This window comes from Schistocerca cancellata, chromosome 2, assembly GCF_023864275.1.
Source record: "Schistocerca cancellata isolate TAMUIC-IGC-003103 chromosome 2, iqSchCanc2.1, whole genome shotgun sequence".
Classification (NCBI taxonomy): Eukaryota; Metazoa; Arthropoda; class Insecta; order Orthoptera; family Acrididae; genus Schistocerca; species Schistocerca cancellata.
The window spans coordinates 74,645,038-74,667,523 of record NC_064627.1 but is presented as its reverse complement, the minus strand read 5'-3'; the positions used below and the strand labels follow the sequence as shown (position 1 = coordinate 74,667,523).

General features: G+C 39.5%; 1 protein-coding gene and 1 long non-coding RNA gene across 6 annotated transcripts in view; one reads left to right on the top strand and one right to left on the bottom strand.

The window, feature by feature from the left end:
• The window catches only part of LOC126161346 (alpha-ketoglutarate-dependent dioxygenase alkB homolog 7, mitochondrial), a 229,287-nt gene extending 211,664 nt beyond the window's left edge, over window positions 1-17,623 (top strand). For 3 of the 5 annotated variants that reach the window (XM_049917113.1, XM_049917112.1, XM_049917110.1), the window contains exons 3-4: window positions 5,639-5,763; window positions 16,024-17,623. In XM_049917113.1, the coding sequence (XP_049773070.1) occupies window positions 5,639-5,763; window positions 16,024-16,156 (258 nt within the window). In that variant the 3' untranslated portion in view covers window positions 16,157-17,623. Of the gene's footprint in view, window positions 1-5,638; window positions 5,765-16,023 lie in introns of those variants that run through there. The other 2 variants (XR_007534901.1, XM_049917111.1) reach the window with 2 other exon arrangements.
• On the bottom strand, window positions 17,270-18,131 carry LOC126161348 (uncharacterized). Its single transcript, XR_007534902.1, has 2 exons — window positions 17,616-18,131; window positions 17,270-17,515 (listed from the first exon to the last, which is right to left on the bottom strand). It is a non-coding gene; the product is annotated as an uncharacterized LOC126161348 (long non-coding RNA).
• Between the last annotated feature and the right edge of the window lie 4,355 nt (window positions 18,132-22,486).

Below are 22,486 nucleotides of genomic sequence, written 5' to 3'. Positions count from 1 at the left end.
TATTATAAACTTCTGGTTTTCATTATCCCAGGTTGTCATCCACATTTCATGCAAGCCCTCTTGTTTTTCTTTTATGTGGACAGATCACACACTTGATGTTATTCTTCATGAGAATCTTGCTGGTTTTGGCAGAAGATGGTCCTGCCAATGGCAGGTACATCACAGTCTTTGCTTCATCTTGCTCTTCGCCTCCATGTGGCAGAATGGCTGGTTGAAACGCCTTCTGAATCTCTTCTTCTGTGTACTCATTTACACAGAACACTGATTGTAGATGCTCTATTTCTGCTGGCAAACCAAGTAGGTCTGACAAGGAGTATACCCTCCATTCTTCCGTGCTGTAACAGCTGCTGATTTCCAGATATTAATCAGTGTATGTAGGTTTGTGATACAAATAGGCCAAAAGATCATCTGCTGTCCTTTTGACATCTAGAAACAGCCTCTGACCATCTTTTTCCAGTTCCATGGTGAACTTAAGATGTTCCAAAAACTCATCAGGTCTCTCCCTAGCATGAGGCCAGATCAAAGACTTATCATCAACATACCTGAAGAAACATATGGATTTGCATTTATCTGTTCTCATGCCTCCTCTTCAAATGTCCCTGTGAACAAATTGGCAACTGCTGGGGATGGAGTGCTGCCCATGCCTACACCTTACTCCTTAATATTGGTCCCCATAAAGTTTCAGTGAGTCTTTCAGTGGAACCCTGGTGAAGAGGAATACCATAGCAAAGCTGACCACTATATCAGATTTTGTGCTTTGTAATTGCTTGAGATATTGCAGGAAGCCCTCCTGAGTTGCGGAAGTGGTGATTACACTTCCCCCATTTATGGGAACAGCATTTTCTTCAAGGACTTTACTGTTAGGTACATTGATGTGCCAGTGCTGCTGACAGTTGGGCACAATGGCTTGCCCTCTTTGTGTAATTTCAACAGTCCATGTAGACAGGTGGAACTTTCTCTCTTGATCATAGTTGTTGATGAGGCATACGTGTTTCCTTCAGGTGAGTGCTTGATCTGCTTGTCCACTTTGTCTCAGGATTGTACAGAAGTTGACACACTTTCACTTGCTGCAAAATGAGTGTGGGGTTTCCTTTTTCTGCTAGCAACTTTACGATGCTGTTGTCTTCCGAGAGGCTCTTGAGTGCAAGCCTCTTATCATTTGAGAAGATCAATTTTGGAGGCTTTTTCTTGATCAGCAGGCTGCAGGTCTCCCAGCAAATTTCTTCTGCTACGTTTGGTGAAAGTTTGTTGGCTACTTGCTCCACTGCAGTGATGAATTCTGGAATAGGCACATTTCGTGGAGACCACTGCTTGAGTACCTTCAAAGTGGTGTCATAAAACAGCTTGCCACTTAGTTTAATCTGCAAGTGTCTTCCATCTGCTGCACTTTGAATCTGTCAAATTTCACAGACAGGCAAGCAGAGGCATTTTTCTTGGCACACTCTTCTAAAGAATGAGGGGCACTGTCTACACAGTCCCAATCTTCACCTGCTAGGCACCTGCTAGGGAGGCTGCAATGTAAAGCTGAAGATTTAAAAGCTCCCTGACCGCCACATATCACCTGTGCTGCATATCTCGAAACCTTCCTCTCACAAGTGCCACACTAGCCCGAGATTCTATCTTGTTTGTCACTCTGGAATTCATGTGAAGGAAATGCGTATGCCTGACAACGTTGTGAAACAACTGCAGTCAAGAGAGAAAGTTCCACGTAGACTTAATGGGTACCAAAATTACTCAGAGAATGTGTAACTACACCCAATTGTCACTAATATTGGCACATCAATGCATCAAATAGCCAAGTACGTGAAGAAACTGCTGTTCTCATATGTGGGGAAGTGTATTCACCAAATCCACAGCTCTGAGGACTTCATGCAACGTCTCAAGAAATTACTTAGCACGGAATCTGATATAGTCAATTTTGATGTGGTATCCCTGTTCAGCAGAGTTCCGCTGAAAGACTCGCTGAAACTGATCACTTTTTAGAGTTACTCCTCTCTGGGATTAGTACTGTTGTGGATACAAGAAAGTTCTTCAGCCTGTTGCACTTGCTATAGGATTAATTACAAAGAGATGTTAACTCATTTTTGCATGTTTCCCTTAAACTCTTTAAGATCTCTGCTGGAATATTTTCTATACTACAGGCTTTGTCGTCTTTCATTTCCTCCAACACCTTACTTACTTCTGACCATAGCATAAAGTCTCCCATTTCATTTACATTTTCTGCTTCTTCCTTCTCAATTTGCAGATCAGAAGGTCTTTGACCAGCTTCATGAAGACTTTGAATATACTGTTTTCACCTATCCTGAACTTCATGTGGGTTGTTTGAATGGAGTTTCATCTTTCCTTTTTGTCTCCACATCAGGTTTGTTCTTCTTTCCCTGAAACACTATCTCCTTGATTGCTTGATGCATCTTTTTGTACTTGTCCACTTTCTGCAGCATCTCAATTTCTGATCAGATTTCTCTTGTCCATTTTTGTCTGGCCTGATCAATTATTCTTCACAGCTATAAAATAAAAATGTCACATGCAGTAGGAAACAACATTGATCACTAAAAGTTGAAGAAATTTGAATGTTATTTTTACTAACAGTCGTAGCTGTTACCTCCATTGGAATTATTCTGCTGCGACACCCTTCTTGCCAACATGCAGCTTGAAACTGTGACATTGTATATAAAATATGTACCTACGGTTTGTTAACAGGCTAGAACATAACTGTACAAGAGTACCATTATTTAAAACTTTCACTTGTGCCGTGACGTGGCATCAAATATTTTTAAGTGCATGTGTGTTAGCACATTCCCGAGTTGTGTATGTTGTACTGTTTTTGTCTCCCTATTATATTTATTGTAGGTAGATTCTTCGGAATGGTGTAATGTCAAGATTATAATTGCAGAATAAAGTATTCGCAGTATGACACCCTTTAATCAATGCCTACAGCCTTTGTAGTCACCTTACAGTAAGTCATCTTGGACTTTTTTAGATATAATAATCTGCACACATTTTTGAGTCTCTGTTTCCATGAAAGCCTTTGTACCTCACTGTGAACTATGTATCAAGCAGGAGTGCCATATCTACAAATTGCTTAATGTGTGTTACGAAATCCATCATTTGAGGTGTGATTGGAAAGTTTTAAGAATGGATCCGCTACTGTTTACTGGTTTGTCGGGCAGGTACATTGAGGGTGGGGAGTGAGTCATTGCCTTCTCCTTGAACACCCTCTGACAGGAAATTGCATTTCCTTTACTCAGTTTGTTGTGGCAGCTATTTGAGTGTGGGTCTGTTAGGGCTTGTTGTCGGATTCTGTCTGCGTGAAAATGGACATAAAAGCGGAGCAACGAGTTTGTGTGAAATTTTGTTTTAAAACCGCGAAATCTTATGAACTATTAAAAACAGCTTTTGGAGATCATTGTATCAGCCAGTCATATGTTTTTGTCTGGTTCAACAGATTTAAAAATGGCCGCGAATAATTTGAAGATGAACCACTGTCCAGCTGTCCTTCCACCTCAAAAAGATTGAAAATTTTGTGAAAGTTCATGACAGTGCGCATTGATCGTAGGCTTACAATTAGAGAGATGGCTGATGAACTTAATTTAAGTTTCTATGCAGTTCAGTCTATTGTAACTGGAGATCCGAACAAGCGTAGAGTGTCCGCAAAATTCATTCCAAAAGTGTTGTCAAGTGACCAGAGACAATACCAACTTGAAGTGTGCCAAGGACTGATTAATCAGAATAAAAATGACCCAGATTTGTTAAATAGTGTAATTACAGGTGACGAATTGTGAGTATGTGGATATGATCCTGAAACCAAAGTGCAGTCTTTGCAGTGGAAGACTCCAGGTTCACCACGACCGAAAAAAGCAGGGCAAAGTTGGTTGAAGGTGAAGGTGAAAGTTGGTGACTTTTTTTCGATTCTACCAGTATTGTGCATCATGAATTTATCCCTGGAGGACAGACAATTAACCAATAACACTACAAATGTGTCCTTGATTGTTTGTACGAAAAGGTGTGAAGAAAAGGCGTGCAATGTGGAAAGACAGGAGTTGGGTGCTATACCAGGACAATGCTTCAGCTCATCATGGCTTCTCCTTCGTTGAATTTTTGACCAAATTCAAAATTCCTGTGCTTCCACAACTGCCATATTCCCCTGATTTGGCGTCTGGAGACTTCTACCTGTTTCCTAAACTGAAGTTTTCACTGAAAGGGAAGTGATTTGACTCAATTGAAGACATACAGGCAAATATGGAGAGCGTCCTTAACACACTTCAGGGGGGGGGGGGGGGACCAATCCAGGAATGTTTCCAAAAGTGGAAGTACCGTTGGAGTCGGTGTGTTTGGTCAGAAGGGGACTATTTTGAAGGAGGTGCATCACATATGCCCTGTAAGCCCACACACAATTTTTATTACCTTTATCATCGGATGAATAAATAATTGTATTGAGGTGCAGTTCTCAGTAACTTATTTTTTGGGCAACATGGCAGATTTTTTACTGTATGCAAGTAATTTTTTATCTTTATATTACACCACTGAATTAACTTCTTAAATGGATATATATTGTTTTTAGTTTTTTTTGTTTGGCATTGTAAGAAGACTCTGAAGCGAAATGCAGTGTCATAATGTTTGTGAGACTCGGTCGAATAGTAACAAAAGAACAGCCCTGAAAACTCCTGTTGTCCCACAATCCAGAGAAGAGCTTCCAGAAATGTGTGCACTACTGTACCAAATCTAAGCAAACACGTAACTCAAATGAAATTCACGTGCTTACTTGCCCTCTCGCAGCCCGTCAGCCTAAGTTCTGCTGAAGTAGAAGTCATACAACTTGGTCGTGAAGCTATTCAAGCCTCACAACACATATTAAAAAAAAAAATAAACTGGAGTGTATTTTTGTTTATGGCGGTGTAGCCAAGCTGTCACAGTAGCAGTCTGGTTCTATGCTGAAAGCTATACAGATTGTGCCAAGGGACATTCATAAATCTTTTATTTTTTTTATTTGCGATCCCTATTTTTGTTATAGTTATTATTTAACAAGGTGTCATAATCCAGAACTGCAAAATTATTTTAAAAGCATTTACTATCATAAGAATAATCCTTTAAATTTTGAGTATGCATCTGTGCAAACACAAACTTTTCCATTTATATTTCAGCTGTGTAACTTCAGTCCATCCACTCCTATGATAACCAGATGATTTGCTGTTGAAATATCAGTGGAAAGGTTGGAATTTGCATGGCTGCATGTTCAAAAATTAATGGACTGTTCATTATGCTGTGAGGAGCTGAAAATGCACATCATGAGGACAATTCCCACACATGACAAGTAAACCCCGTCAGTGTATAAAAGTTATATTATTACATATTTAGATGTGTGTATGTTGCAATTGATGTTTACACAGACTTATTTCAGTATTCAGTTTGTAATTTTGAAACATTTAAGATGCTTGGGCTTAGCTCCATGTTTTCAACTGACATCAGAGGTGGTAGTTAATGGCAGACTGCTGATCTCTTGACTGATTTGTTATTGTCTGAAGAATTACCAGTTTTGAATTTCTGTTCATATTATCAATTTTTGCAAACATTCTTGTGATGTTATTTATGAAGAATTTTATGTCCTGCATTGTCTATACTATGTTGTTTGATTTTTCAGTTCTGTGGGAACACAATTGCAGGGTTGAGCTTGCTGTCAGACTGTGTAATGAGGCTAGTTCACACAGAAGATAAGTCGGCTGTTGTTGATGTCTTGTTGAGGAGGAGATCACTTTATATTATGAAGTGAGTGTTTACCATTATCTTCCTTTTTCTAGAAGTGGTTGCTGACTATACTATTTCCTTATTCATTTCACATTTGTATTTTCTTGTTTGTCTGGTATGAGACTGTAAGTATTTTTAAGCAAGACAGTCAGAATGTGGTGAAACAGCTTTGTTATAATACAGTTTCTGAAATTGTGCCTTTAGCAGCAAGGTCTACTACCTGCAGCTATCCTTTCAACACATCCTGTGCTCCTGCAATCCCCTTGGCCTCACTGTAGTTTTACTCATTGTTCCTACACTCTCTACCCAAAAGTTTCCCTTCCTCTGATCTGTCCCCACTTCCCAATCAATGTTTTCACGTCATCTTCATTGTACGCTGCACCTCACTGGCTCCAGTGCCTGTATGTCACACATCTAGCCTGTGCATGTGCCGCCACCCCCCCCCCCCCCTTCCACTTCCCCTGCCTTCCTATCCTGTACACCTACTGCCTCCCTCCTAATTGCTACGTATCTATCCCAAGCCCTTCCTCCTGTGTCCAACCTCTTTCACCTTCTACCCACCCCATACAACATAACCCACATCCCAGTCCACTAGTTGAACTGCAGTTGTGATGTTATATTGGTTTGCTGTATAAGTTTGTAGCATTTTTCCATAAGTTTAATAAACACAGCTAATACACATAACAGAGACTTTATTATTCAGTAATATCTGCTCCTTTGCTATTTAAAAATGTCTACCAACACAGGGACAACTTTTCAACTCTGAGACTGTAGAATCACGTTTTTGAGTTGGAGAACTCGAGTCATGTTCAAAGCACGTTTTCACCCAGAAAGAAAGTTGCTTGAATGTTGTTCAAGAGATAGTAGAAAAGGTGAAAATCTGAGGGTACAAGATCAGGTGAATAAGGTGGGCGTTACCGTGGAGTAGTTCACTTACACAGTCTTCCTACTCTTTGTTTGGATTGCATCTGCAAGACATCTCAGTTGTTGACATAAATAACAGCAGTGATGGTTACACATCTGGGAAGCAAATCATAATACACCACACCGTCACTATTATACAAGATGTACACTATCTCTTGTGGATATGTGGAGGTCTTTGCACGGGGAATTACTGCTTTGTTTGGGCTCAATCATTCCTTTCTTTTTCTTGTGTTACCTTGAAGAGCTCATTTCTTTTTGTCAAAGGGTAACAATACTTGATAGGAACGATCAGTGTTGTTCACAAGCCAATTGATGACAGGCAAACAAAGATGGACTTATGGCCACCTGCTGATTTTTGTGATTTTGGCTTAGAGCATGCTGTATCCACACACCCGGTTTTTGAACTTCCTCATTGCATGCAAAAGGTCGCAGTGTTGGAATCACATTTTGTCACATTTACCGGTTCTCTTGTACACTGACAGGGATGATTGTGGAGGTTAATGCTTTTAAATGATCTTCACAAACCCCCAAAGGTCTTCCTGAATGTGGAGTCACTAATGTCAGAATGATCCTTCTTGAAATGAGGAAACCATTTTCTTGCTGTGCTGTGTCCAATGACATTAACACCATTCTGGGTGCAAATGTTTCTGGCTGCATTTGATATTCTCACCCCTCTACTAAACTCAAATAGAAGAATATGGTGGAAATGTTTCGATTTCTCCCCTTGGCAGACCAGTTTCCAGTGTACACAGCACCACTCACTATCTCCGATTGACAATATGTAGACTCAAATAGCAACAGTGAACTACAAATAAAAAATGACAATCAATAAATAAACCCAAAACAACAAGAATACCAACACGAAAAACAAAAACACTACGAACTTAAGCACTAACCTTAATGTCTACTATTGCCCGAAAACTGCAGATGATTGATTTTATTGTGAATAATGTAAATACTTGGAAAATGTAAAAACATTTGTGTGTGTGTGTGTGTGTGTGTGTTTGTGTGTGTCCTTAAAGGATTTCTTCCAAAAGCTAGTCAAGTTTTCATTATTTTTTGTGTGCCTGTCAACGACTCAACACTCCTGTTATTCAGTGAGTTGTCCCCTTTACTCCTAAATTGTTTAATGTCAGTATTATCTGTTATATTTCACAGAGAAATGTTTATTAGTTCCTTTCACCTTGAAATACACATAATATTTGTAAAATCAAACTATGGAAAATTCAGAATAGGGTAACGACAATATTATGAAAAATGATGTGACTTACCAAACGAAAGCGCTGGCAGGTCGATACACACAAAATTCAAGCTTTCGCAACCAACGGTTGCTTCATCAGGAAAGAGGAAAGGAGAGGGAAAGACGAAAGGATGTGGGTTTTAAGGGAGAGGGTAAGGAGTCATTCCAATCCCAGGAGCGGAAAGACTTACCTTAGGGGGAAAAAAGGACAGGTATACACTCACACACACACACACACACACCCATATCCAACCGCACATAACACAGACACAAACACGTGTCAACACTCTTTCGCCAGGCGGTCAACATTTTCATTGCCGGGTATCCCAACACGGCCTGGGGTCCACACAAATACCACAGAGCGGCTGCAACGGGCAAGAGTATGCAGAGACTCCTGGATAGCCATCACCAGATGAGAACAAGGGAAACACTGGTTGATAGCTCGTAAACCGCTCAGGGAGTCGCTACAGATATCGAAGGACTCACCTGAGCAGGAGCGGATATACTCTAGGGCACGAAAAAATGATGGATGAGTTAAGGTGTGCAAGATTATGTTTTTGAACACACACTCTATCTCAAATACAGTTGTTGTACACATTTTAAAAAAAAACATGGAGCCAGGTGGAGTAGTAAGAAAAGATCAAAGGGGTAGACATACTCCAAGCAGAAAAACGCCTGATCAAAAGACATATTGCTTCTTTCCCACATTATGAAAGTCACTACCCAGAGATAAGCGGTAAAAAAAATGGCTTTACGCAGACATCTTTAATAAACAGTTCAATTTGTTATTCAAATCACCTGAAAAGTAATCTGACTCCAGAAGAAAAAGAATCCGTTGAAGCTGAGCATACTGCTCATCTGAATTAATCAAAAAACAGGTACCTTCTAAAAAGTAATGACACTAACAAGGCAAGAGGAACACCAACACTCAAAGTGTTAACCGGAGGCCTTCAGAAATGTTTGCCATCTCCACTCATGTCAAATAGTATTAGTTTTTATAAAAGGAAGCTTTGAGTCTTAAATTTTACCCTGTATGATACCACAGATTCCTCAGTTCACTGTGTGATGTGGGGTGAGTCAAAAGGAGGGCAAGGCAGAAATGACATTGCATCAGCAATTTTGAAGTGGGCAGATAGTGTCATGCCCCGACAGTGGCGTGGAAGAAATCGTACTTTGGGCAGACAACTGCTGTGGACAAAATAAGAATGTGAATATTATAATGTGTTTTTTTTTCCGGTTACTGCATAATTATCCACAAATTAAGACCATAACTCAGAAATATCTACTAAAAGGCCATACCCGTATGGAGGCCGTCAATGTTCATGTATTGATAGAGAGGAAACGGAAGAAATTGAATCAACAATTGGTAAAACACACTTCCAGCAATTACTTTGTTCATAATATGGAACTTCAAGATTTCAAAAGTTTTAATTCAATGTACGCCACAAAAGACTCTGAAAGGCCTCCCCTTGTTCAGAGGAAAATGGATATGGAGAAATGACCATTTTTGTAATCAAAGTGTGCGCAAGTACAAGTGAAACAGGAAAACAGGGGAATTCTGTACTTCAAAACATCTTTTGCTGGTGACAACAGACAGGCCGACTTTGTTAGGTTACGCAAATATGCACTTACATTTCAGCAGATTTGAACCAACTCTCAGATGTCCCAAGACCTATTTTGCTGCATAAATATAATGATTTAAGGGCACTGTTGCCACATATGCCTTCAGTTTGTCATGCATTTTATAAGAACCTAGAACATACACATAATACAAACATAACAGACTTTCCAGAAGAATACATAGATGTGATTTAGGACCAAATGTGACATTTATGTTCATACAGCAAGTTACACCACAATGTGAGTAATGTTCTGTTCATGTAATATATTCTTACAATGAAATTAATGTGATCGAGTAATGTTATTCATTAAACACCAAGAGCACTATGCCACAAAATGCAACACCATGTCCATTATATATCTGCAAAACTGGTACAAAATGAAAAAAAGGCTGTTACATGTGAAGCAACATGATACTTAATGTTCAAAATGTAAACTGACCAAAGATTGTTATGATGATGCTATTAATAGGCAAGATATTTAAGGAAGAACACAAGAAAACACCTTCAAACTGGTCTCCTGTAAAATTTAGTAAGTGTGACATAGTGCCCTATACCTCCGACCCACAGATACGACCTGGGACAACCTGGGAGCTCCAGTAAAAACCTGGGAATTTTTTCATCCGGGAGAAAACCGGGAAAATCCTGGGAATTTTTTAGAATTCTGGGTATTTTTTAAAATTTAGTTTTCAGTTAAATTTTTGTAATTTTGACTGGTAAGAAACAATATCTAACAAAGGATATTACTGTATCTCGTTACTGCAGAATAATACTACTGCAATAAAACATGAACGAGGGGAAAAAATGAAAATAAAACTTAAATTGCAAAGGAAATGCGCCATATACAACAACAAAACACAGTGCTCATACAAGCATCTGCCAACGGTAAAATGTGTCAAAGCCTTTGGGAAGACTATGCAATGCTTCATAACAACAAATTGCCTCCAATGAGCGTGACATCACAATTGTTTACATTAGATTCATTTGAGCAGCTGTGAGCAAGCTCATGCACATGCACAGTTCAGTTGTGCATGTGTTGTGCCTTCTCCCGGTTCTGTCTACGGAACTGTGGCTGTTAGCTGTATAAGCAGTAGCAGCAAGATGCTACCCGGAAAAATTTTACTGACATGCGGAAGGTGCCAGATTCACTGGGGGCAAACCGGGGAATGTGGGGGTGGGGGGGGGGGGGTTGTCCAAATTCATATTCTTGAGGTAAAAAAAACATTGTATAACGAAATGCCTAATCTCCAGTGGAAATTGGTCTATCAATTATTCATATGATTTTGAAACACTGCACACAGAAGCGGACGGGGCTACACGAGCTGAGCGGAATAAAGCCCAACTGGTGAATGCCAATTGCTGTCTGTTTATGTGCTTTATTGGGTTTGCGAATGATCAGTGTTGTTGTAATTACCATGAAATCCATAGATTCAGAGTACCAGAGTGGGAATACACGACTAACAGGAATAACGGTTAAGAAAGATTGGATATCTTCTCGGTGTATCCAAGAAAATGAAATTTTGACACAAAATTCTTGGCCAGACCGTAACACTAGTAAGGGCCAGTTGTTCAGTCCCTGGTAGCAGCCACCTAAGTTCTGTTCTGGGAGTAGCGCAGAAAACACGTTGTACGAACACGTAATAACACTCAACCGGAGAATAAACTCGGGATAACTAAACCGGTGATTGTGGCAGGAGGGAGTGAAGTTAACAGCAGAATAAATTTTGACACTGGCGGGAATAGTTACAGAATTAGTGATGACAAAATTGTTTGGTAGAAGAGGAAGGAGAAGAAATGGTGACATCACACAAATTATGGAAGAATATGATGATTTCAAATTTATATAAAAATTTCATACTACTAATTTTCCGATCTCATGTTTCAGAAGCTCAAACGTATGAATGAAATTTCATTTATAAAATATACAAAAATAAAATAAAATACAATACAAAATATGAAAATAAAATAAAATACATGCTTTTCATCCCTCGTTATAGTCCGTAACTTTTCTTTACAGTAAAATAAACCAGAATTACTGATAAAATTTGTTACTTATTATTTAAGACAAAACTGGTCAGATACATCACATAAAAATTGGCAATCCTAAAATACAGAAAATAAGAGAGTAGATACATTGCAAGTGGTAGCGGATATGACACTTCTGTTACTAATATAATTTTGAGTATCCACGTATTTTTGTTTTATAAAACCTCGTTTACACACTTGTCGACACAAAATGTCAGGGTGGTAAACTCCCATCAGATGTCAAAGGTATTGCTCCTGTAAGCCATTTTACAATCTGTCATTTGTACATAAAACGGACTGGAAATTATCTAAAAATCTTCTATTTTTTAAATCAGTTTGATCATTAAGCAGGTCACTAGGATGATTTTTAATTCAGTTGTAAATGTCTATTTCTTCTAGACTATTCATGATTCTACTTTTAGACACAGTATGCAGTATTTTAAGGGATGAATCTATGTTGTTGACCACGTGTTTACTCTCAATTAAGTATTTGCTGGAGGTAGAGGTATTGCTCTCTGTCTGCCTGATGTGTTCTTTAAACCTGTCATTAAAAGCCCGCCCAGTTTGTCCAGTGTAACATTTTGTGCATGAGCCACATTCTATTCTGTAAACCCCTGATCTTGCAAATTGGTTTGTTCTGCCTGTTCCATGCCTGATTTTTTTTAAAATTCATGTATTGTCTGTGTGAAAGCTGATCCCTGTGTTGGTTTTCTTAAACACCTGTGCAATTTTATCTGATACTACTCCTAAATATGGTAATTTGGCAAACTTAGTGTTTTTATAGTTAACATCATCTCTTTGAAGTGTGATTTTATTGGTTATACCTGCCCTGCCTTTTCTAGCTTTCCATTCAAATAGTTCAGTGACCATTTCCGCTCTGAAACCATTGTTAATTGCTACTTCCTGCAAGATATCTAGCTCCTTGTTTATTCATCATCGTCTAGCGGAAGGTTACTTAACCTATGTATTGTAGAGTTAAAATAGGCTCGCTTATGGCAGACTGGGTGGCAAGAATAATTACTTATTATGCAATCTGTGGTGGTTGGCTTACGGAAAATTCCAAATTTATGCTGGCTGTTAATATTTGAAATTTGGAGGTCCAGGAAATGTATACTTTTGTTAACTTCTATTTCTTTCGTAAATTTTATATTTGGATGCAAGCTATTATATCTATGTCGGTAACAGATCCCTCAAGAAGTACTAAAGTGTCATCGACATGACGTTTATAGTAGCGAATTTTCTTGATTGTATGTTCATAATTAGTGAAAAACTTGTGTCTAATGTGTTTATGAAGTTGTCAGCATAAGTTAATTAATAATTTAACTAAGCATAAAAAATTGACTATGGGCAAGATTTGCGAACTTGTTGACTTATTGGAATTAGTCACTTCTCAGAATTACTTCACATTCCAGGGTGCCATTTATAAACAACACAAGGGTCTCGCAATGGGCAACTGTTTGGCGGGAACTTTAGCTGACATCAGACGAGGAACCTGTATTGGTTAGATCAACAACAATGCACCTGTGAAATAAGGGTTACATAATTAGGCCGTGTGTTAAGACAGTGTCTGCTCCATATGTACCTTTCTATACTTCAAGAACTGTGAACTTTGTGGTTATGTTTTTACTGCACATAGATATGCAACAGTAAACTGTTGTAGCAGTATATGGATGTTTGGCTGCAAACCATTAATGAGGCATATCGAAAGTTAAACAATAGTGCACTGGCCATATAACTGTGTAATATTGGGGGGGGGGGGGGGTTGTGAAAAGTCAAAGTAAAAGACTGTGAAACACAACTGTGCATCTTTTGGCTACATCATTTACAATAGACAGTAGTTGCACTTCCACAACCTATTTTTCAACCCGTGTAGCAGCCAGTACATCAACACTGAGGACAATCAACAAACGAAGAGATAAAAAAGCGGGTGAGCGCCGTCACAAGGTGTTGGTCACTGAGGTGCGAAATCATTGCAGTGCTGCTGCAGTAACCAGCTACCCATGGGACATGCAGGATTGTTGAGTTTGTGAAGGGTCTAAGTAGGGATTGGAGGGTATGTTTGACTTCTGGAATGGGATCAGTCTGGCAGATTGTAGGTGGATGAGTCAGACAATTGGCAGGGGCCTTCCACCAGATAGTCACTGCAATTCATCATGACAGCGGTAGAGCCATTGTCTGCAAGGAGGATGATTAGGGCAGTTCTGTTTAGAGATTTTATATGGCTGTTGTTTCCATTGTTAAAAGGTTGGTGTTCTTATGAAGGGTCTTGGGGAAGGATGGTGGGCAAGATCGAGGTAAGTAATTCCCAGAAGGTGACCAGGGGGTGGTCAGTGGGTTGGGGGGGGGGGGGGGGATATGGTTGGATTTGGTTGGAGGGGTTAGTGGCAAAGAAGTGTTTCCATTGCAGGGATCGGGAGGAGTGTAGGTCCAACTTTGTTGAACTCTGTTGTAGATCTAAAGGTGAGGCCTTTGGATAGGTTGGAACTTCTGTGAGGTTGAGGATTTCGTTGGAAAGGTTAACAACGGTGTTTGGGGATTGTTTAAGCTCTAGAGTGTCGATAGGGAGTTTTGGAAATGTGGCAGGTTCAAAAGGTCTGCTAGGAAGGTTGTGGGTGCTATGAGGACTTGACAAGGAGGAACACTATGGGTAAGAAAGGGGTTGGATGATGGTGTCCCAAGGTGACTGTAGGATTTCAGCAGGTTGTATAACCTGTGGAGGTGGTGTCTGGATTGCTCTTGTAGGTGCTAGAGAGCAAGGGATTCAGTTTCAGAGATGTGATGTATTAATAGGGATTGCACAGTAGCTGTATCTTGCTGGGGAGCAGAGGTGATTCTGGGAGGCCTGTACCATGGAAATGTGTTTTTGCAATACCAGGTTTGTGAGGGATAGGTACCGGCAGAATCTGAAGAGGTGGTTGAAATGGTGGGATCCAGAGAAAGAAGTTTTATGTTAGGCTGTTGGGGAGTTTCCTTGGTTTAGTCAGCATTTAAGGAACAGGATTTAGAAGTGAGTTTTAGCCAGGGAAAGGTATACTTTCTGAACTGATGCAGAAAGACAGAGTAGGGGAAAATTGTTGCAGATATGGCATTGGGGAAACAGTAAATGATATAGAAAATGGGCAAATGAAGGAGTTGAGTGGGTGTGAGGTGAGGTGGATAATAGTAAAAGAAACATGAAAGTAGGTACAGGCTCACAAAAACATTTTCAAATATGCACAGATATGTGAAAATAAGCACAAACTCACACAATACATAAAAATCAAACAATGGAAAAAACAGGTTGGAATGTAACAATATTATGAAAAGGATAGTTGCTACTCACCATATAGCAGACACGCTGAATTGCAGAGACACTACAGAAAGACTGTCAGAAAGTGACCTTTCAGTCAACAAGGCCTTCGTTGGAAATTGACATAAAACACACACATATACATGCAACTCACACACTCATGACCACAGTCTAGCTGCTGACTATCAGATTTTCTGAACTGTGTAGGTGGGAATCATCCTTACGACACATTCTCCATGCCTGAAATTATCCCAGCCTCAACCTACGGTAACCTACTGTCCCCACAGCCTTAACCCAACAGTTTCTGCCCCCGTGTCCTATCACCCTTCTCCCTTTTCACAGCCTTAACTCTCTGTGTGCCACTCTCTGCCAGTGTACCTGCCCATCCTTTCCCCTTCACTGCTCCTCTGCTTTTCTGCTGCTTTCCTTTTCCACTCCCCCCCCCCCCCCCCCCCCCCATACTCAACCTCCCAAAACTGCCTGGCAGTCTGTAGCCTTGCATATCTCCCTTCCCCAACCCACTCCAGATTACTATTCATGTGACAGCCCCAATTTCATCAGAACTGCTGGTTGTAGTGGTCATGCGTTTGAGGTGTGCTTGCTTGTGTGAATGTACGTGTGAGTTTTCTTTGCTGAAGGCGGCTTCAGCTGAGAGCTGTAATGTGTAACAGTCTTTTCATTGTGCCTGTCTACAACTCAACATGTCCTCTCTATGTTGAGCAGTAATCTGTTCTTTTTCTAACATTGTTGATATTCCAACTTAGAGGTTCCATTATTTGACATGTGTTTTTCTGTTCCTTTAAATTATGTTTTTCTGATTCTTTATTTTATTCTCTGTGATGATTCTTGCTAAAACTGACACTGGTTGAGAATAAAGTGTATATGTACAGGTTGGTGACTCAAAAGGCTTTTCTTGACAGCTGTAAATCGTTACCTACAAAAAGTACTAATTAATATGTTCAATCTGTGTGTATCAGCAGTCATTGATTTTGAACACTGCTGAATTGTTACTTTCATCTTTTCTTTTTCTCTTTATTCATTATTTGAACAATTCCGTGAAGTGGTAATAATTGGTAACAAGATATTTTGAAGTGTTAATGAGTGCATTGAAACTAATAAATTGCTGTGATGTGTTACCTAGTGGATCACGGTACAGTTAAATAAATCTTTTTCATTTTTTGCAGGGATATTGCAAGATATGACTTTACTCATGAAGTTTTGGGCAAAAAGGATTCGAAGTTCAGAAATCAAGAAATTGCACGTGGGAGGAGATTGTCGGTAATCTGCAGAAATGAGCCAGAGCCCACAAAAAAGTGACACAGCAGAAGAAGAAGAAACTAAGTTTACATAGTATCTCAGAAAGTGGAGCTCAAATCCCCTCACAGCCATCCTGATTTAGACTTTCCGTGGTCTTCCTATATCACTTAGGCAAATGATGGGATGATTCCTCAAACAAAACAAGGCACATTTCCTTCCCCATTCTGAGGTTATTTTTATTTATGTTAATTACCTTGACAGCTAAGGGACATTGAATCCTGATTTCCGTCCCTTCTTTAAATATGTATTGTAAGCTCCTTTGCTCCTAGAAGTTACAAACTCTTTCCTACTACTGTTTACTCTTAACACCTTTTTGGAAAATGGCTGTTATTGATCAAATTACCAGGCTGCTATTGAAATCCATGTTTAGACACACTTGTATTTTGTTGTTCTGATGTGGAAATGTGTCTATAGACATTGACATTATATTGGTCAAAGAGAGAAGCCATTTTCAATTTAAATGCAGCCATTCTGAATTATTGAAATGTGTTATAATGCTTGAAGATGTGACAATTTGCCTGTTAAATATGCAACTGATAATTGATGCTAAGGACAGAAAAGCCTTGCTTTTAAATTACAGAAGCATACCTGATACTGAAAAACATTGTAAAGTGAAATATTAAGAAAAATGACATCAGCTTGTAGCATTTCACATAAGTTGAATAAATAGTATTATAATTCGAAACACAGTGGTATAGTGCAATCCACGAACGATCGTGGTTGGTGCATGTCAAGGCACAGGTGAGGATTGGGTTGTTGATGGGTCCAAGTGACAGTTGTGATACACTCGTGTGTGCCTTCCACTTGAAGAAAGCATATATCCTGCAAATTAAGTCTCTTGCTTCCTTATGTGGAATGTATCAACATGTACCAACATCAGCAATGACAGCTTGCAACAAATGGAACAGAAATTCACTAAACAACTCACTACGATAAAGTTTAATGCTCACATTAGCTACAGCATTCAGAGCAGAGCGCTCAGAACACGCATTGGCTGTCGGAGAATACGTAATGTAGGCATGCAGAACAAGCCTAAACTCGACTGCCATTGTTTGTGACTCCGTCTACAGGATATTTTTAAATATTGACAAAAATTACTAAAAGTGAAAGTCGTGAGGTGCTGTGATAAAAATCGGGAAAATCTAAGGGAATTTCAGGAATTTAATAACCTAGCATTGAAACTGGGTTTTATAAATCACAAAATTTTAAATACTTAATACCTCAGTGTGTTAATTTTATGAATATTACTCCATATAAATTTTCAATTGTTTAAAAACTGCAGTTAAACTACTACTTATGGCTGACATATAGCTCAGCTGAGGAAAGGGAAGAGTCATTATATATTATGGTATGCTGCACCTCCGCGTCCCTGCCTTTGCCATTAATTTATAAGGAGCTCCTCACACCTGGAATTCTCACAGAATTGTTATTTTTTTTCCTCCTATGTTTGATTAAGCACCCTGAAAATGAATGCAGTGATACAATTAACAGGTGATATGTTGTCTTCTTGCAGTAATTTCACATGTGTTTTGATCTCACCGTTTTTATTTCAGTATAAATCGAGTATATAACATAATAAACATGATGGATAACATATGAAATTGGTATTTTTATTCTCTATAAAAACATTTTCTACCAACTGTCTTCATGAGGCTTCTCTTCAACTTTATTAAAAGATGTGAACTGTCTGAAAACAGTATTAAAACAAGTCACGTCCTAAAATAATTTCAAAGTGCAAGTCTTTGCAGTTATTTTTGTGGGAAATTACAGCCAAATTTCCACATATTGAAGCAAATAATCCGCACTGGCTTCAGGATACTTATAAAAAGTCACATCCAGTGTTGCGTCTCCAGACGATGCATCCCCCAGGTGATCTGTAAAGGAAAAATTCTTTTGCAAATAATCCTTAACAATGGTGTAAAGAAGAAAGGGACACTGAAAAGTAGTATTCATAGCATCCACTACGTGAGAAGTAAAATAACGCATGTGGGAAGAAGCAAGTTTTTGACAAAGTAAACATGATAAAATGTGACTCTCCCTCCTGTAAGATTATTACGTTCACTACAGCTGTTTGTCAAAGAATACAAATTGCACGGAATGTCTAGCATAGGGAAACAGAAGGCATAATGGCAAGTTGAAACTATACTACTATGGTGTATACTGATTATTGCCACTATAGATATTCTTTGTAGCGACATTAATTGCACAACAGTTTGTGAACAACAGTGAAGAGCTTTAAGATGGGAGGGGCCTTGGGAAAAAATTTTCTTGTGGAAAACTACGTTGGAGAATGTAGCAAACAGAGTCTACTGGAAGAATTTAGCATTCAGTGACTGCCAAGTGTATGAATATTATCATACTTCCTTATAAGCTGTTATAAAGGCAGCACTATTTAATTACATTTTTAACCTCTAGAAATGCTATTATGGCTTTAGGGATATGTGCTTTTAATACCAGATTTTTTTAGTTTTTAAAACAAAAAACCACAAGTAAAGCAGGATTCAGTAAATGCACCAAAATGAAGGGGTTGCCTTGTAATAGATCCAGGTGAAGAGCTAGCAGCCATCTATGGTTGATGAGGAGAAAGAATAATTTTAAATTATAGGGATATTAATTAAAAGTACATTTATTGTACAGAATCTTGGATTGGCTGTGATATCTGAAGTATTAATACAGGGCCATTACAAATGATTGAAGCGATTTCATAAATTCACTGTAGCTCCATTCATTGACATATGGTCACGACACACTACAGATACGTAGAAAAACTCATAAAGTTTTGTTCGGCTGAAGCCGCACTTCAGGTTTATGCCACCAGAGCGCTCGAGAGCGCAGTGAGACAAAATGGCGACAGGAGCCGAGAAAGCGTATGTCGTGCTTGAAATGCACTCACATCAGTCAGTCATAACAGTGCAACGATACTTCAGGACGAAGTTAAAGATCCACCAACTGCTAACTCCATTCGGCGATGGTATGCGCAGTTTAAAGCTTCTGGATGCCTCTGTAAGGGGAAATCAGCGGGTCGGCCTGCAGTGAGTGAAGAAACGGTTGAACGCGTGCGGGCAAGTTTCACGCGTAGCTCGTGGAAGTCGACGAATAAAGCAAGCAGGGAGCTTAACGTACCACAGCTGACGGGTTGGAAAATCTTACGGAAAAGGCTAAAGCAGAAGCCTTACCGTTTACAATTGCTGCAAGCCCTGACACCCGATGACAAAGTCAAACGCTTTGAATTTTCGACGCGGTTGCAACAGCTCGTGGAAGAGGATGCGTTCAGTGCGAAACTTGTTTTCATTGATGAAGCAACATTTTTTCTTAATGGTGAAGTGAACAGACACAATGTGCGAATCTGGGCGGTAGAGAATCCTCACGCATTCGTGGAGCAAATTCGCAATTCACCAAAAGTTAACGTGTTTTGTGCAATCTCACGGTTTAAAGTCTACGGCCCCTTTTTCTTCTGCGAAAAAAACGTTACAGGATACACGTATCTGGACATGCTGGGAAATTGGCTCATGCCACAACTGGAGACCGACAGCGCCGACTTAATCTTTCAACAGGATGGTGCTCCACCGCACTTCCATCATGATGTTCGGCATTTCTTAAACAGGAGATTGGAAAAGTGATGGATCGGTTGTGGTGAAGATCATGATCAGCAATTCATGTCATGGCCTCCACGCTCTCCTGACTTAACCCCATGCGATTTCTTTCTGTGGGGTTATGTGAAAGATTCAGTGTTTAAATCTCCTCTATCAAGAAACGTGCCAGAACTGCGAGCTCGCATCAACGATGCTTTCGAACTCATTGATGGGGACATGCTGCGCCGAGTGTGGGAGGAACTTTATTACGGGCTTGATGTCTGCCGAATCACTAAAGGAGCACAAATCGAACATTTGTGAATGCCTAAAAAAACTTTTTGAATTTTTGTATGTGTGTGCAAAGCATTGTGAAAATACCTCAAATAATAAAGTTATAGTAGAGCTGTGAAATCGCTTCAATCATTTGTAATAACCCTGTGTATTAAGTATTTGACAAATAAACCTTAGAATCACCATTGTTGTTTTTCGAATGTTCAAATGGGTGTGAATTCCTAAGGGCCAAACTGCTGAGGTCATCGGTCCCTAGACTTACACACTACTTAAATTAACTTAACAACACACACGCCCATGCCTGAGGGAGGACTCGTACCTCTGACGGAAGGGGCCACGCAGTCCGTGACTTGGCGCCTCAAACCGTGCGGCCACTCCACGCGGCTGTTGTTTTTCATTGTTGGTGACTCTTTATGTACATGTATGCTCATAAAGCCACACTGGAATGACCACTTACTAAAGAGATTCTTCCTGCTCAATTTGTTTATGGAGTGCAGGAAGAATGATTAATTGCTTAAGTGCCTCTGCGCATGCTGTAATTAGGCTAATCTTGTCTTTGAGGGCGCTACGGAGAGATATGTAGGGGATTCTAGTATATTCCTAGATTCCTCACGAAATGCTGGTTCTTGAAATTTGGTAAGTAGGCTTTTGCGCGGGATAGTTTGTGTATACCTTCAAGCATCCATCACTTAAGATTTATTATTCAACTCTGAATGAAACGGGGGAAAGGAATATTATACATGGGTGTGTCAGAAATGTTATGACAAACTTCTTGGGGATGTGGTGCACATCATAAGGATTGATGATTGCACAGTGACGCATGGCTGCAAATGTCAGGGATAAGTGGTTGCAGAGGTCAAAGATCAGAAAGGAAATGAGAAAGTGAGTCATTTATTGGACATAATGAGTGCTGTTGGTGTACAATATGTAGTAGACAAAAAGAGAAGCCTCAGTAGAAAACATTGGATAACACAGCAGATACTGAATTTTATTGATGAAAGGAGAAAATATTTAAAAAATCAGCAAATGAAAAGGGCAAAAGGAAATACTGATGTCTTAACAAAAGATATTCAAAGTATGTCCAGAGGAGAAATGCTTGATTGGATAAACATGCATGGGCATGGGAAAGATAGATGCCATCTATCTGTATTAATTGTGGAGGAGAGTATTTCGAAGGAGACCATGCACAATAAGTAAATGGTGAGTGTAGAAAAATTTTATTGACAAAGTTCTGGAATTTTCTGAACAGACCTTGAATAAGAATTCCAATCCCAAAGAAGGCAGGTGCTGACAAGCGTGTATATTACTGAACCGCTAGAGTAATCGGTCATGGTTGCAAAATACTGGCATTAATTATTCACAAAAGAATGGAAGAACAGGTTCTTTAAAGCTACTGTATACAGCAGTATGGTGGGTCGCTACCATTGTGTGCTGCTATGATAGGGACATATCCACTCTATTCCGTTAAACTTGAGCCACAGTTCCTCTACAGTCTCAAGGTTAGAGGGCAGCGTAAGGTACTCAGGAAAAAGTTTCACTTTATTTACTGCCACTTTCAAAGGAACATGGGCACTTGATTGGATTGTTGTGCTCTCTATGTTGGTGGTGTCGTCCTACTTGCGTCGGATTGTTCTTTGCTTTTCTGTTACCATACCTTTTTACTAGCCTTTCCTATATGGATTTTCTTTAGTACGTGTCTAGCTGAGTTTATTTATATGTGTATCTGAGTTATCTTCTACATTTTCAGCCACTGCTTTGGAACTTTGTCTTCAGGGCACCTTTTTGGATTAATTCAGTTGTTCTGTGACTCCTTGACTTGTGTTTCACCTTGGTAAACCGCCCTTTTGCTTGGTCATCGATTTAGTGTGCTTGATGTTTTTCTTGTAATTTGGCATAAGGTCCCTGGATCCGGCCCACGTGTGAACTTAATCTGAGGCATTTGTTTTGGAGTAGTTAATGGCTCCTGATGTAGGTAATGCACATTGGCCCCAAGATGTTGATCCATGTAATAGTCACTTTGCATGGTTTTTGTTTTGTAGCAGGATTTAGATCTTTGCTGGTGAAAAATGGCATTCACAGGTTCCAAAAATGAAGAGAGGTGCAAAATGTGACTGTAACTTGCCTGCAGATATCCAGATGATAAACATGTGTTTATATCTGTGGTAGTCCCATGCCCACTGCTGCAGTACTCATGTTTCCAAATAACAATGTAATTTGTATGGATAACAATGCTCCATGTCACTGGGCCACAATTGTTCACAAGTGTTTGAAGAACATTGTGGACAATTCGAGCAAATGATTTGGCTACCCGGATCGCAAGATGAGAATCCCATCAAACATTTTTGGGACATGATCGAGTGGTCAATTCGTGCACAAAATCCTGCAGTGACAACACTTTTAAAATTATGGACAGCTAGAGAGGCTGCATGGCTCAGTATTTCTGCAGCTTGTGACCATATCAGTTGGA